This window comes from Neopelma chrysocephalum, unplaced genomic scaffold (genome assembly GCF_003984885.1).
Source record: "Neopelma chrysocephalum unplaced genomic scaffold, ASM398488v2 Primary Assembly neopelma1_97074, whole genome shotgun sequence".
NCBI lineage: Eukaryota > Metazoa > Chordata > Aves > Passeriformes > Pipridae > Neopelma > Neopelma chrysocephalum.
In genome coordinates, this window is record NW_020925716.1 from 1 (window position 1) to 16,842 (window position 16,842).

The following is a 16,842-nucleotide window of genomic DNA, read 5'->3' on the forward strand; positions in this document are numbered from 1 at the left end:
GCCCACCTGAGCCGGGCCGGGCCGCCCCCGCCGCACGGCCCCCGCCCCGCCCCCGCCCGCCGCGCCCATTGGGCCAGACACGCGTCAGTCAGGGGTGCCCCGCCCCCGCTCAGACATCTCCACTCCCATAGGCTCAGCCGCGCGTCAGTCACGGTCGGCCCCGCCCCGACGCTCCCCGGAGGGCTCGGGAGGGGCGGGGCCAGCAGGGGCGGGCGATTGTGGACTACAACTCCCGGCGTGCACTGCGGCGAGCGGGGCATGATGGGACGGGCGGAGGGCAGCGCACGGTGGGGGGGAGAGGGGGAACTGGGGGGATCCAGGGATTGGGGGGCATCCAAGTGTCATCCGGGAAGGGCTGGCATCCAAGTGTGTGTGGGAGCACCCAGCTGTGGGGAGGCATCCAGGTGGGTGGGCATCCACTTATGGGGGGCATCCAGGTGTGGGGTGGGCATCTAGGGGGGCACTTGGGTGTTGGGGACACCCAGGTATGAGGAGGGCCCGGGTGTGGGTTTTTGGGGGGTTGGAGGTGTGTGCACCCCACTGTTGGGGGGCAGGGGGCACCCAGTGAGGGCTGGCGTGGGCAGGTGACATCCAGCGTGTCCCCAGGGATGGTGCCAGCCATGGGGTGCCAGGCTGGGCCTGTCCCCAGGAAGGGCTGTGACACCAGTAACCACTCCTGGCCTTGCTCCATCCAAATCCCCTGGCACTGGCCTGGCATCTGTGAGCAACCACTCCCAGGCCCAATCCCGGCAGATTCCCAGTGGGAAGGTGTGGAGGATCCTTTCCCTGCCCTAATTGCTGACAAGTCCCTGTGCCCAGCACAGCATCCTGCTCCTCTTCTCAGAGCTGCGCATTCCATTAGTGATGTTCCCAGCCTGGCTGTTCCCAATGAATCCCATCTAAAATGCCCTGGGTCCCCCAGCCCAGGGAGCACTGGGGATGCCCCTCAGCCTGCAGGGAGGCTGAGACCCCCACGCTCCTTCCCTCTGGTGAGTCAGCTCCTGCTCCTCCTGCTCCTCTTCCTCCTCCTGCTCTGCTCCCTGGCCTGCGCTCCTCATGTTGCAGCAGCAGCACTGAGACTTCTTGCTTTTATAAAATATTAATTGCTGCCCAAACCTGTCCTTTCCAGCGGGGCTGATTCCCTTTCCCCCACCAGGAATTGCTGTGCTGTTGACCAGCAGGCCAGGACAGCAGTGCCAAGGGTGTTGGGTACCCCCCACCAGTGACTCCTCTGGCAAAGATCCCCCAAAAGTGGGGCTGGCAAAGGGGGATCTGTAAAACAGGCTGGAGTGGGGTGGGCTGAGAGCAGGCAAAGGGCAGCTGGCAAAGGCCAAGGGGCTCCACCAGCCTGGCCGGGCAGCCAAGGGCACGGCCCACCCTCAGTGTGATGGACTGGAAATGTGCAGGGCCTGGGCAGCAGTGAATCCATCAGTCCTCAGCTGGCTGAGACACAGCTCTGGGCACCAGGATGCCCATCTGAGCACCCACAGCATGGCAGGACCCCAGTGCCCCACAGCTCTGGGGACAAGGGCCCCTCCTGTGCCCCGTCCCTGCCCCTCAGGGGCTCTGAACCCGCCCAGCCTGGGGAGGGCAGGCCATGGAATCACAGACATGTTTCAGTTGGAAAGGACCTTAATACCATCTTAATCCAACCCCCTGCCATGGGCAGGGACACCTTCCACTAGCCCAGGTGAATCCACGCCCTGTCCAACCTGGCCTTGGACACTTCCAGGGATCCAGGGGCAGCCACAGCTTCTCTGGGCAACCTGTGCCAGGGCCTCACCACCCTCACAGCCAACAATTCCTTCCCAATATCCCATCTATCCCTGCCCTCTGGCAGTGGGAAGCCATTCCCCTGTGTCCTGTGACTCCATCCCTTGTCCCAAGTCCCTCTCCAGCTCTCCTGGAGCCCCTTTAGGCACTGGAAGGGGCTCTCAGGTCTCCCTGGAGCCTTCTCTTCTCCAGGTGAACCCCCCCAGCTCTCCCAGCCTGGCTCCAGAGCAGAGGGGCTCTGGCCCTCGGAGCATCTTTGTGGCCTCCTCTGGACTCGGTGCAGAGCCCTTCCCTCGTGCTCACTGGGTGAGGGGAGATGGCAGAACTCTGGGGTGGGGGCTGTGCCCCCCTTTGGTGGTGCCAGCCTGGCTCCCCCTCCTCTCCCACAGCCTGAGGGTTTGAGCTCATGTGCTGCTGCCTTGGAGCCACGTGGTGTGAACTCCTTTGGGGGTGTTTTGGTGAGGGTTTGTATCCCCGTGGGCTGAGGGGATGCTCACACTCAGCACTGCTCAGTTTGGCTTCTGCACGTGGCAGGGGCCAAACACAGCCCCCTCCATCCCCCCACCCACCTCCCAAACAGCCCAGCTCCCACAGCCACTGCTACAGCAAAACGAAACGGCAGATAAAGCAAACCAAAATAGCAGATAGAGCAAATGGAAATAGCAGATGTCCTGCTGGAGCCTCTGCCACTCCCAGCCTCTGCTGATGGTGTTCCCCTGGGAGCAGGGGCTTGGAGGGTGAAGCCTGCAGGGAAACTCTCACCCCAGGGCTCAGCCCTGGCAGGTGGAGCAGGGGAAACAGAGAGGGGGGACCTGTGCATGCCTGGATTGCCCAGGAGGAGAGAAAAGCCACTCCTCTCATTTCTGTCCATCAGCCCATTGGCTCCAAAGCAGTGGAAGTGGAGAGGAGGAGGATGGGCAGAAACCTCCTCAATTTTATTTCTTTTTTCACCCTCTGGTTCTCAGTCCTGCCACTCCACAGGACCCTGTTCATGGCTCAGTCAAGGGATTTCTCACCTCGCTGGGATAGTGGAAACCAAACTGGAGCCCAGACCAATGGGAATCATGGCAAGAGGGGGTGAGGCAGAGCTAGAGGGGTGATCCTGGCAGAGGATCCTGGCAGAGGGGGATCTTGGCAGGGGCTTGGTGCAGTGTGGGGACTTTGCCATGGCTGTGCACTCAGCTGTATGAAAGGGGAAAGGAAGGGAATTGGGGTGAGGAGGAGAGGAGTGGTCACAAGGCCCCATCATTCCCAGCCCAGCTTGGGCTCCTGCTTGGTTTGGGCTGTGCTGCAGATGTTTGTCCTCCCCATCCTGCCCCTCACACCAAACAGCACCACACCACAGGAACAGGCTCAGGGGAGACCAAGGAACCCCTCACTGACTTGTAGGAAATCCCAGAGCTGGAGGAGCATCACCTCAACCATGTCCCAGGCCTGAGGTGGGATCAGCTGAGTCAGGGCTCCTCCTTCCATGGGCTTCACGGCCTTGGCAGAACAATTAGAGCTGGACCAGTGGTGAAATCCCTCTGTGTGGGAGAGCAGAGGATGAGCAACTGCCCAGCCAGGCCTCAGGAGGGGGATGAGCTGCCTGCCTGGATAAGCTGAGCCTACAGCAGTGCCCCTGCCTGTCCCTGCGCTGTGGCAGCCACACAGTGCTCATTAAACAAGAGGGAAGAGCTCGATTTTTCTCCCAACATCTTTATTATAGTGTAATCAAAATCCATTTAAGTTCTGATTAAAAGGTTTAACTAACCAAAAACCCCCACACCTGTCAGCAGAACAGAGCTCTCCATCCCTAAACTCTCCCACAGAAGCACCTGTACCTGGTGTGTGCAGAGCATCCCTGGTCCCAGCTCTGCAGGGACCTGCTGCCATTGGCACTGCTGCCACTGTCATTGCCCTGCTGGCATTGCCATCATCCTGCTGGCATTGCCATTGCTCTGCCCAGCAATTCTGCCTGCAGAAACAGAGCTGTCATGAGCCTAAAGCCAGTCTGATTCCTAAGGCAGGGCTTGTTCCTGGCCAGTCTGTGTTTCACATCACCAGGCTGCGTTTCACATCAGGGCTGGAGTGGGAAGGAAGTCACCTTAGCTGGGGTTAGTGGTGACATTTAAAGCAAACAGTATGTTACACTTTGCTCCTGCTGAATGTTCATGTGAGAGAAGGAGAAAATGTACCAGTGGTTTTTAACCAGTGATCAAACTTCCTCTCAAACTTCACTCACAAACACACAGTTTCAGTGAAACTGTCAGTCATTCAGTGCTCTTTCGTAACACTTTACTTTAAACCAGAAAACACTGTAAGGAGGAGGATTGATTCCAAGAGTTGTGAAGTTCTCACAAATTTCCCCAGTGCCAGAGGTTAAATAACACTGTGGATGGGAGAGGTGCTGCTGCCTCTCCCTGCCCTGAGTGAGCACAGAGCAGGGCCCCAGCTCTGCTGCTCCCCCTGAGCAGCACAACCAGCACCTCCCCTGCCCCTGGGAATGCAGGGAGTGTGTTCTGTCACCTCCAGCATCCAGCAGCACAGGGATCCTCCTCATATTTGGCTTGCTGAGACAGTAAATGGGGAGTTAGAGCATTCCTGGTTTGAGGCCTTGGCATGGGTAAGGACTGGAGGTGCCAGCTGGGAGTCAAAGGCAACAGACTCTTGCAGCAACTGCTAATGGAAAATGGTGAGCCAGATGCAAAGGTGATGGGCACACTGTTCTCATCCAGGAACAAAAATCAGCTGCCCATGTGAGGTTTGGATTGCTCTGAACATGCTTATCCTGCACTCAAAAGCTCCTGATCCAGCTGGAAAGCCCCATGGGCTCCTGTCGTGTGGGGGATCCAGACCCATCCCATCTGTGTTCAGAGCACACTCACCCTGCAGAGCCTCAGGGCTGCACACAGAGCTGTTCCCAACACGTGGGCACTGCCAGGCTGGGGTTCTGCTCCCCAGCCCCCAGAGCTGCCCCTCTGTGCTCAGCACAGCAGCAGTGGGGCTGCACAGCAAGTGCTCTCAGTGCAGAGCAGCTGGCGAGGAGCAGGTCGGGTACCTGAGTCAGTGCACAGGCACCCCAAAACCAGAGGGCTCAGACACTCCCCAGGAGGCAAAGGGGCTGCTGGGCAGTCCCTGAACAGGGGGGAACAGGACCAGAGGCAGCACAGGACTGCAAATGTTCTCAGTCACTGAAGAGACCTGAGTTATGGTGTCCCCAAGCTTGGCACAACAGGACAAAAGGCAATGGGCATGAACTGAAACACATCAAACCCTGGCTGAAGAGTTTTCACTGTGAGGGTGACCAAGCACTGCACAGGTTGTCCTGTGGGAGGTGGTGGAGTCGCCATCCTTGGAGATATCCCAAGGGCATGTGGACACAGTCCTGGGCAACCATCTTTGGGTGGCCCTGTGTGAGCAGTGGGGCTGGACCAGAGGATCCTGAGGCCCCTTCCAACCCCCACCAGTGGTTGCTGCAACCAGCAGGTCTAAGGACAAAGAGTAAATCCCTGAGGGCTTGAGTTAAGCAAGAAGATGGTGTTGGGGCAGCAGGATGAGGCAGCAAAGGCCAGAAGGAAAGCAGCTGCTTGTCTACAGGATGACAATGCAGGAGATTCCCTGCCTTACGCTCCTGAAAGTCAACCTACGGGTTATACACTCGTGGAACCCCCTTTGTGTGGGCCTGGACAGGGCCCAGTCCAGCTGCAGGATCAGGGAAAACTCCCAAACCCATAACCAGAGCCTTCAGTGCAGTGTAATTACTGAGGTTTCCTTTCAGCATCGTCACATGCTGTGCTGGTGAGGAAAGGAAAGGATTTCTCCAAGGCAGAATTTCTATCTAGGATGGAGCTTTGCACACAATGAGTCACGTTTTCCCTCACAAACCACCTGCCTGAGTAAAGAGGGAGTTTGTGCCAGCACTGGGAACCATAGGGTGGGAGAAATAATAATTAGAAAATGCAGTATTAGAAAAAATCTGCAAGATTAGAGCCTCCTTGTGCCTGCTCTAAGGGGTGTGTGGTAGGAATGGGAGACCTGAAACCTTTAACTACTTCTCATCCAAGGGCTGACATGGAAAATATGGATCTGAGGAAAAATCAAGAGCCAGAACCTCACCAGCAGCCTCTTCCCTGAGGAAATGCCAGCGCTGGGCCAGTCTGTGCTGCTGTGGAAGATGATGCTGATCCCAACTTCTAATTAGAGGGATGACATAAGGTCAAGTGTTCCTGAGCAGGATGTCTGCTGAGTTGTTGTAATGTCTGAGCACAGAGTCGGAAAAGGGTGGGGGAAGACTTGTTTCACAGCAGGGACTGGAAAGGAAGAGGAGAGATGTGGCAAAGATCCAGCACAAGGAACTCAGATGCTCAGATACCACCACGGGAGAGGAGAGCACCCAGGGGGAGGAGCAGTGGGACAGCTGGGGCACCAGTTCTGGGTGACACAGGAGAACTGCACCCACAAGGAGCTGCCACTGCCCAGCTGGGCTGCTCAGGGTTCTCTGTGTCTCAGAAGATTCAGGATCTCAGGTTTGAGGAGCTTTCTCTCAGTTTAGTATTTCCCCATCCCCAGAGTCAGTATCAGCCTTTAGTAAACAAACCCAACACTGGAACATCAAACACATTTGGCAGGTTCCCAAAAGGAAGGTCACATTTGCTGGTTTTCATGGCTCTGTGCTGTCTCTGGGGCTTTCAGGTCACTTGATCCCAAAGGACAATCACAACTAAGACCATCATGAACTGTCCGGTCTCACAGGAAGATTTTAAAAGCCAGGAACATTATTTTCATAAGACCAAAAATAATAAAGTTTCTCACAGCAGTGAGTGAACTGAACTGTGCAGGCCTGGGAGGAACCAGGGATATCATTTAGTAGCTCCAGTGGAAAGATGAGAGAGGGGTAATGTGTAAACCTGCTCTGCTGAGAGCCAGGTGAGGATGGGACTGCAGGGCTGACTTCAGCTGAAGTGAGAAACATTACTCAGACCATTCATCCACTAAAGGCATCGCTGCCTGGAGTTATTCCCACCTGGAGTGAGAAATACCTGGGCAGTGGTATTCCAAGAGAAGAAGATGCTGTATTTGTACAGGAGTTTCCAGCAGGGATCATCAAGGAGGAACCAGATCTCTCCAGTTTCTGCACACAGGGATGTCCCACGCAGAGCCTGCAGTGGCAGATGCTGATGGGGGGCTTTTGCCATGCTGGCTTTCTTCAGTGAGGTGCCCTTCTTCCCTGGATGAGGTAACAGGACATCCTTTGGGAGCAGGGTCCACACAGCCCTTCCTCTCTTCATGATGTCCCTAAGAAACCTGGAAGGCCTTAGAGATTTGCCTGCTAAGGAATGTCTGGACCAGGCACCTGCCTGCAGATCTTCCTTTCTTCCCGATCAGGCTGTGACTGGAGAGGCAGTGGCTGCACCATGACGAGCTTTTAGCAGCTCCAGACAACCCAAATATATCTGGCCAGGGATGTCTTAAGGCAGGGGGGCCATAACCCTTCTCTTCTGTGACAGCCTCCAGCACATGGAGCACACCCTTATCCTGCCCCTGGAAGTGCTGAGTGAAGGCTCCCAAAGCCCACGGCACCTTGCCTTGCCTCCATAACTCCCACTGGGACACACAGGCAGCTCTCCAAGGAAGGGCTGAGTCACAGCACGTTCTCCTCCTCCATCCTGGGTTCCTTGGACAGCCACAGGAAATGGAGCAGGTCCAGCACACCCCTCACCTGCCAGTTAACAGAGCCACTTTGGGTGTGCAAAGCAGGGTACAGGGACACTGCACCCATGTTTGAGCTGGGCCACAGGAGCCAGCAGAGCTGGAGGAAGGATATTTTGGGTAAGGACTGTGTGTAAATGCCTACACAACCACAGAGTATCCAGAGGGACACAACCCTCCCATGCACAGAGGCACTCTTTCCAAGACAGGGAACAGGAGACACATCAAAATGAGACCAGGACACAAAAACCAGAGCACTGCTGCACTGTGGAGGTGTACTCAAAGCAGGAACTCTCCCCTAAGAGAAATCATGGAATCACAGAACGGTTTGGGTTGGAAGGGACCTTAAAGCTCATCTTGTTCCGCCCCCTGCCACGGGCAGGGACACCTTCCACTAGACCTATAGTTTCAGGGAAAGAAGTGGCTTTAAATGCCTCACAGCCAAGACTTTAAAAGCTCCTTGACTGTTAGGAAGTGCAAAATGAGGGACCCCTTGACAAGGGTCTCACCAGGGCCCTGGAAACAGGGGGTGTATGGACCCTGTCAGGGGGTGCAGCACAGGCTGCCCTGAGATCACTGAGCTGGGCAAGGAGCTGGGCTGAGCACCCCCAGCAGAGCCCTGGCCAGAGCTGGACTCAGCAGAGCTGTGAGAGCCTCACACTGGGACTGGAGAGCCCTGAGCCTTGGCAGAGCCCAGAGCTCTCTTTCCCTGGGCTCACGGCCACACACACCTGAGCAGTCCCAGAATCACAGGATACTCTGAGCTGGAAGGGACCCACGAGGATCATGGAGTCCAACTCATACATGAATGCCCACACAGGGCACTGTTTGCTTTGGAAAACAATGTAGATGAGACCACACAAGCACCCTGTTTCTGTGCTGAACACCTCTGGTGCTGCAGTGGGGCTGAATCCAGGCCCTCCCAAAGGGAAAAGAACAAATATCCTCTGAACCCAGACAAGCTGCTGCTCAGTTTTCAGTGTGTGACTTCACAAGACAACCCTCCACCTCGTGTTTGATCAGCTTGAAGGCTGAAGCACAAAAGGTCCAAAATACCCTTTAGGTCAAATGCACCTCAGCATTGTGCCTCTGAGCCTCCTCAGGGGCTGGCCCTGTGAGCCAGCATGGAAGGAGACATTCACCCCCAAACCATTCAGGAGCTGCTTCCTCGGTGACACTGAGGGCTGGTTTAGTGAGGCACTGACGGGTTTCACCTTTAGCTTCCAAGATAATCATTAGCATGTTATACAAACACAGTGTAAGGGAAGAGGAAAGTGGAAAAATAATGCTTAAAAACACTTGCCTTTAAAAATTCAGCCCCTCTCACGTTACCAAAATCTATTTAAAGGGATGTGGCAGTTGCTGGCTCCGAGAAGCCTTTGGTCCTAAAGCATTAGGATTCAGTATGTTTTTCTGGCCAAGTTCTCCAGCTCTTTCACTGTCTTTAGTCCTGCTTCTCTCCTTTGTGTTTCCAAGGGTAGATCAGCTCTCCAAGGAACAGCTTCTTGCAGAGAGATGCCCAGGAGTCCTTGGGGTAACAGCTGTAGGTGGGCAGCCTGTATGTCTGTACAACAGCACCATAGGAGAGAGGGTTGATCTGTGGGAGAAAGAGGGGCAGGAGCAAGGAAAACATGTGAGAGGCTCAGGCAGCTGAGGAGGGCAAGTGCAGCTTCTGCACAGCACCAGCCTCTGCTAAAACATCAGTCCTGCTGCTCACAAAGCATGAGAATCCCTCCCTGCCTTGGTAAGGCTGTTTGTCCTTCCACAACGTCCCCAAACGTGACCAAATGGAGCTTGGCAAGGGATGTCACTGAAATCATCTCCAAGCAGAGAGGCAGCACAAGTGCTGGTGCAATGACAGTGACACACATCACACGTGGGCTGGGTCTGTCCCCTCCTGTGTGAGGGGGTGGCAGTGGCTGCACAGACAGTGATAGAATCACAGAGGCATGGAATTGTTTAGGTTGGAAAAGACCTTTAAGGTCATTGAGTCCAACCCTTAACCCAGTGCTGCCCAGGCCACCACTAACCCATGTCCCCAAGTGCCACATCCACACAGCCTTTCAATCCCTCCAGGGATGGGGACTCCACCACTGCCCTGGGCAGCTGTGCCAGGGCCTGACCACCCTTTTAGAGAAGCAATTTTCCTTAATATCTAATCTAAACCTACCTAATTATACCCCCCATGGATGGGGGATGCACTGGGACTCTCAGGAACTCTTCTGGAATGGGCCAGTGAAGCCATACCTTACATGAGCCCTCAGCCCACAGCTGTGCTTTAAGTTAAACCTGATATCACCCAGTGGAACTGAGTCCAGGACAGCATCACACTCCAAAATAATTACCACTACTATTTTCCCCACTTTCCCCAATTCTACCTATTGGAAATTACCATTTTCAATTAAATCTCCTTGGCTGAGTTAATCTTTTTAAATTTGATTTCAATAACCATCCTAACCCATGCCTACAAAAGCTCTGATTATGGTCACAAGTTGCTGTATTGACCTTTTGAAGGGGGGGGGGCAGACAGAGGCTTTAGCTGGATGAGGGGTGACAGAAGTACATCAGACCTTGGAAAAGCTCATCCCAGTGCTTTCAGGGCAGGAGACAGGTGAAGTCCATGGGATGGATCCAAATGGAGCCAAGATCTGACACATCTAAAGGCTGCACAGCAATAAGTTGTCTCCAAAAGAGCAAAACGGTTGCACAGAAATGGTGGGGCTCAGAAAACAGACCATGAGAGATGCCAAGGGAAGGGACTTACAGAGCTAAAGGAAGCTTGGACACTGGAGAGAAGTGGAAGGGCATCCTCTAGTGAAAGGGTCCAGCTCTGCTGGAACCAAGCAAGCAGCTCCATGAAAGAGGACTCTAATTCACAGCAGAAAATCCAGCCACAAAAAGGAAAGAGAAACAGCAAAAACGACACAGAGAGTCAGAGAGTCACCACTTGGTCAAAAAGTGAATATTTCCACTGAGAAGTACCCAGTTTTCTGGGACTGTGCCTGTACCACCAGCTTGCTTCAGCTTTCTGGTGCTCACAGAGCAAGGGGGTGAACTACAGGGATGGAGCTCTGGGAAAGGGTGGTTGAGCAAAAGGTTCATTAGAATTAATTCTGGAGACCTTTGTCAAATTAGTTTCAAAGTACAACATTGCTGAAGCAGAAGGGGAAAATGCCAGTACACAGAAGCATCCCTAGGAAGTTTAGGAAAAAGGCCAGGGCTGCAGCTTGCAGGGAAAAAAAAAGAAAAAAAGAAAAGAAAAAAAGAAAAAAAAGAAAAAAAAGCCAAAGAAACCTGCTCCCAGAACAAACAGCAGTAAAACCTGAGTAACTGTTTCTGCCCATTCCCTCCCTATAGACAAACCAGTCTGTTCTAAGTGCAAACATGGTGGGAGAGGACAGGAACTGCTGCTCTGCAAGGGACAGACACAGTGTGTGTTCCTTTGACTACTGGCTCCGTGGGCTGGAAGGTTTGGACACAACACTTCTTGTTAAGAAGCATCTCCAGGCAGAGTGTGGATACCAACACTTCCCTACTAAAACATATCCAGGGATGGGGCTACACCCAGAGCAATACATTCCCTGCCTCTCCTGTTAAAAATGGAAACATGAGGCAAACCCCATGTATAAGTGAGGTACCAACATGAGTTCCCCTTATGCAAGTCCTGCAGTTCAAAGCTATGATATTCCCTGCTGGAATATCCATCCCTCCTCTCATAATGGAGCTGTTCCCTTTCCCTTCCTCTTCTGCTTAACCCTTTTCAAAGCAATTGCTGGGAAAGGTGACACTTCCAGCAGCAGGATGGATCAAACTCATCAGGTCCTAGAATCATAAAATCAGAGAATTCCAGACTGGTTTGGGTGGGAAGGGACCTTAACACTCATCCAATTCCACCCCCTGCCATGGGCAGGACACCTTCCACTAGACCAGGTTGCTCCAAACCCTGTCCAACCTGACCTTGGACACTTCCAGGGATGGGGCAGCCACAGCTTCTCTGGGCAACCTGTGCCAGGGCCTCCCCACCCTCACAGGGAAGAATTTCTTCCCAATATCCCATCCAAACCTGCCCTCCTTCAGCTTAAGGCCAGTCTTTCCCTGGGCTAGCTATCAGTTCAGTTGAGCCACATTGCCAGAATTATTTCTTCTTATGCATCAAAAGAAATTATTTTAAACACTAATGAAAACACTGACCTATGTAAGACTTCCTGGAGAATATTAAGTAGCATTTGGAATGGAAATATCATTCCCTGCCCTCCATCCCCCCTGTGTCTGGACTTTGCATTCCAGTGGCACTATCTTAAAAATCAAAAATAATCACTTGGCTGAACCACGAGTTGGATGGGAATGCTCAGACCCAGAATTATTGATTCCTAATCCATTACCAGTGTCCCAAAGGACAGCTCTGAATGTATCACTCACCTACAGCTTCAATTATTTTGAGCACAGCTCCATGCAAACAGCCTTATTTCCAACAAGTAGAGCTCCAAGAGAGCTACAGGGAGAGGGGGCAAAGCCACTGTGAAAATTCTAGAAAGGCACATCACCTTGTACAATAAATAAGAATTTTAGCATGTCTCTTAAAAATAAGCTTTTTAGATTGTCCTCTCCAAAGGCCTATCAGAAAGTGGGATATTCAGCAGGATTTCTAACACAAGCCCATTTTTCATTTCCACCAGCACAAAGAGAGTGAAAAAAGTGCCTTTCCTGACTCTCTGCTCATTATTATTTGAACAGAAGGCCAGGACAGACATCCACTGCAGCACTTCCACCTCTCCAGATGATGACTTGTGCTATATTCCAGATAGCAAATGGATCTTCCTGCAGTGGCCCAAGGAAAATTCATCACAGTCATATGACTCACTGCCCCTGCTCTTTAAGTGGGGATCTTTTCCCTCTGGAGAGCCCATCCAGCTCATCCACACACACACTGATGCCAAAGCTCCTGTGCCTCATCTCTGGTGTCTGGGTTCCTTTTTAGGGAGTTCTCTGGCCATGGAGGATGATGGATTTTGGTTCCTACACCACTATCCTACTGAAAGACAGGAACTGGGAATACAGCATGTTCAGGGAATGCTAGATTTGCCCTGGAAGACATCTGTTGAAGGGATTCCCTCTGGAATTGCTGCTAGCTGCTGTGCTGTTCCCTGCTAGGCTGACCTTTTGAAACAGGGCTGGACCCAAGATGGAAAAAGCAAAAGAACTGGGAAGCTGCAGTTAATTCCTTCCCACACACTCCCCCAGTGTCCAAGTGTTTTATAAGTGCTTTGCTACTTGCAGCCTCTCTTCTTAGGATGCAGAGAGCAAGAAAAGCCACCCTGGGATATGGCTGTATTCCTGCTGGGTTAGGAAATGGAAAATTCACTCCTGAACCATAAGGAGAACTTCCCTGCTACCATCACCTCATTGCTTTTCAGAAAATAATTTCCTTCAGTATCTGTGATGTCAGAGTGTAGAAATGCAGGGTCACAAAAGCACAGGTGAGCTCTGCCTATGCACCTCCCCAGAGCACTCAGGGGAAAAGAGGAGGCCCTTCCCTTTCTCCAGGCTCAGGTTCTCATCCTGTCAGCATTGTGAAGCAGCCAAGGCTTTTCGCCACATCTGGAGGGGAGGACCTTTCCTGGTGCTTCATTCTGGATGGTTTAACTGCCTCCTTTTGCTCCTCTCAGGGGAAGCTGCCAGAGCCAGGAGGTGACAATGACTTAATCCCAGAAGTATCACAGGTCCGTGTTCCTCCTGCCTCCCCTTCTTCTCCTGCACTTCACTTCACACCATGCAGGGCACTACATTTTCTCCAGAGGACTCAAGCAGGGCATCAAAAACACAGAGAGCACAGCCAGCCATCGCAACAGGAAATGATTTTCCTCGTTTTGGTGTTTTACAGCTGATGCATTTTAAGTGGAGCCTTTCAGTGGGAGTAGCTACAGGAGAGGGAAGGACTGTGGGGTCACAGAATCACAGAACATGCTGAGTTGGAAGGGCCCCACCAGGATCAAGTCCAACTCCTGGCCCTGCCCAGGCCCATCCCACCCTGTGCCTGAGGTCACTCTGAGGGGAGTGGCAGAATTGTCCCAGAGGGCACCAGGGCCTTACCTGCATAAGGAGCCGCAGAGGTTTTCCATCCTGCTGCTCAAGGACTCTGAACTTCACTCCAGCTGCAAAGACACAAAACAAGGAAATCCATGGTGGGATTCTTGGGACTGTTCTGTGCAGGGCCAGGAGCTGGACTTGATGATCCCTGTGGATCCTTTCCCACTCAGGATATTCTATGGTTCCATGCCATTTGTTGCCCAGTGCTGTTGCCTGAGCACTGATTCCCTAGAAACTGTCTTAAACCTTTCTGGATTTGGGAACCTCCCCACTTTTTCAACAGAATTCTCTCATAGTGGTTTAAGGCTTATTACAAATGATGTGTTTCCCTCAGCTCCATTAAAAGCAGCTCCTCTGATTTCCAGCTCGAGAACACAGCCCTAAAGCAAGCACAAAGCCCAGAAATCAGCCAGCCAGACCTGATGATGACAAAGGGACTGGGAAAACCTTTCTCTTTCCCCAAACTTCCATCAGAATGGGCACTCCATGTTTAGAGCAGACAGAGAGCTCACCTTTAGCTTGTGCTCATGTGGATCCAGCACATGTGCAAATCCCTCCCTCTTTCAGACCGAGGGAGGGAAGTGGCTGACTAGAGGTATGAAAACATTTTGGAGCAATCCCTGCCCATTGATCCCAGCATCCTGATGTTTTTAACAGGCTACTAAGCCCATCAAACCTGCCACTTTTCTATTTCCTCTTGGATAAAACTGTGCCATCCAAGTGTGTCCCTGTTATTCCTTTCTGCAGGTAAGATGAGACAAGATTAACAAAAGTGATCTGCCACAGATCAAACACTGCCTCAGGAGTACAAACAGAAATAAAACCTGTGTAAACCCCATCACTACAGTATCTCTGTGACTCCTGTACATTTAAAAACCAAAAGGTTTCCTCTTTTTCCTCAAGCTTTGAATTGATTAAAATTATATAGTTCACTCCTGGGAGAGAACTCTCTTCTCTAGCACAGAGGTCTGGTTCAAACTCTCTGCTCAAATCCTAAAACCTTTCCTGTCCAGGATGGGAGGGGTTTATCTGCATTTTGCTGGATTATATTGAAACACGGGCTCCTCCAGTGGCTTCAAAGAGATGTTTGAGTACCCTGGGCCTCAACAAGCAAATGTGCTGGATGACCAAGTGTTCAATGTGATCACAGAGCTGTGGCTAAGAAGAAGTGTCTGAGCCATTCCAGGAACTATTTTCAGGCAGAATTTGTCAGAGAGAGTCAGAAACAACAGGCAGTGAAGGTTCAGGTACAGGGTCGAGCACTCTGGAGCCTTATCCTACAACAGCCCACCAGAGCAGCAAAAGCTGGTTCTGTAGGTCATGGCCACACACCTCCCTTCTACAGCTGCAAGCCAACCACCTCTTAATTAGATTATTTAATTGCTCAAGAGTTTGAAACTTCTAAGAAAATATATGCAGGAAAAGGCCATAAATTTATTCTAGAATGACCTACAGATTCCTACAGTGCTCAGAAGCCTGAGCACCTCCCAGGAAGAGCAGGAAGGCTCAGTGTCCTGCAGGTCACTCCAGCAGAAGAACCCTGAACTATTCCATGATTTCCAGCCAACTCCAAAGCTCAGGGTTCTGCTTCTTCTGTACAAAAGCACCATCAGTGGCACAAGAGAGACCAGGACATGAACTCTTTTGCTTTGTTTCACAGGACAGCACACTAAAGTGAGCTCACTGCCTGTTTGTATCCCACTGATCATGGAGACAGCAGCACAACAGGTCCTACAAAACCACGACAAAACCTGTCCCAACCTTTGGGATGGGAACACTGGGACAGAGAAGCACAGAGAAAATGAACTGGCCTGTTCACAATCAAACAGCATGTTGGTAAGCTATGTGTGGGCAGAGCTCTTGAGGCCCCCCCAAAGTCACTGTTATGCCTTACTTCACCCTATGAATCCACATCCCAACCCAAGGTGGCACCCCTTGAGCTGACACTGGGTGGACACGACCCTTGTACAGAGGACATCAGCTGATAGATGCACAAAAGGCTTTTTAAAGTCACAAATATTTCACTTTGGATGTGTGGAAAGCAAATATGGCCTTAGTTTCTGGTGTGTGGATAGATCATTCACCTACCCTAGCCCAGGCTTCATCAGTGGGGTATTTTGTCAATTCACTGAGTCACTGAATCATGCAGTGGTTTGGGTTGGAAGGGACCTTAAAGCTCATCTAGTTTCCCACCCTTGCCATGGGCAGGGACACCTTCCACTAGCCCAGGTGAATCCAAACCCTGTCCAACCTGGTCTTGGACACTTCCAGGGATGGGGCAGCCACAGCTTCTCTGGGCAACCTGTGCCAGGGCCTCACCACCCTCACAGGGAACATATTCTTCCCAATATCCTATCTAAATGTACCCTCTTTCAGCTTAAGGCCATTCCCCTTGTCCTGTTGCTGCTTGCCTTTGCAAACAAAGTCCCTCTCCAGCCTTCTTTGCAGGCCCCCTTGAGTAAAGAACTTGGAGGCCAGATGCCATGAGTGAACTGAGCTCAACTTAAACATGACACTAAACCTTTCCCACCAGGAAAAACTATCCATTCATGTTGGTAGAACCATCTTGATGGTGCCTGTAAAATCAGCTGCCGTAACACATGCCAGAAGATGTCTTATTCAAGTTCTGGGTCTGAAAAGGGAGGCAGAACCTAAGCAGTGAGGACACCAGGAGATGTGTACTCTCTGAAGTCCTTTGAATTGGATTCAACTGCTCCATCTGTTCCTGTTGCAATGCCATATCTTTGTGCTGGGGCAGGAACACAGGCTGCAGAAATGCTCAGAGCTGCCTCTTCATCTCACAGACAACATGGCATTGCAGGATCAGTTAAGAAACTCAGCTGGGAAGACAACCCTGTGCCTGGGTGGAGGCTTGTTACCCTGCAGCAGGTACCTGGCTGAGCAAGAATGAGAAGCATTCCAAGACTGACGGGAATATGTGGCCTTACACAGAACCAGAGAGGTTGGAAAAGACCTCCAAGATCATCAAGATCAACCCTTTACTGAACACCACCATGTCAACTAAACCATAGCACTGAGTGCCACATCCAGTTGTTTCTTGAACACTTCTAGGGATAAATCAGGGATCCCAGAGGCAATGAGATTTCCCCCTGCCCTGTGACCTGCAGTTTACTGGCTTGGTTTTCTTCAGCAGTGTCTCCCCAAAGACAGCCCTGAAGGATTAAGAGGTTTCTGCCAGGAAACTCGTAGGAACCTGCTGCAGGCAGAGTTGGTAACATGGCTCAGCTCTACCTTCCCAAAACTGAGCGTGGCACCGCTCCAACAAAGCTG

At 52.0% G+C, this 16,842-nt stretch overlaps 1 protein-coding gene across 4 annotated transcripts in view; it reads right to left on the reverse strand.

Annotated features, from left to right (window-relative positions):
• Positions 1-4,033: 4,033 nt before the first annotated feature.
• Positions 4,034-16,842, reverse strand: part of PIGQ (phosphatidylinositol glycan anchor biosynthesis class Q) — a 39,438-nt gene continuing 26,629 nt past the window's right edge. For all 4 annotated transcript variants that reach the window (XM_027671336.1, XM_027671338.1, XM_027671334.1 and 1 more), the window contains 2 exons: positions 13,555-13,616; positions 4,034-9,061 (listed from right to left, as the gene is read on the reverse strand). In XM_027671336.1, coding sequence (XP_027527137.1) covers positions 8,909-9,061; positions 13,555-13,616 — 215 coding nt within the window. In that variant the 3' untranslated portion in view covers positions 4,034-8,908. The remainder of the gene's footprint in view (positions 9,062-13,554; positions 13,617-16,842) is intronic.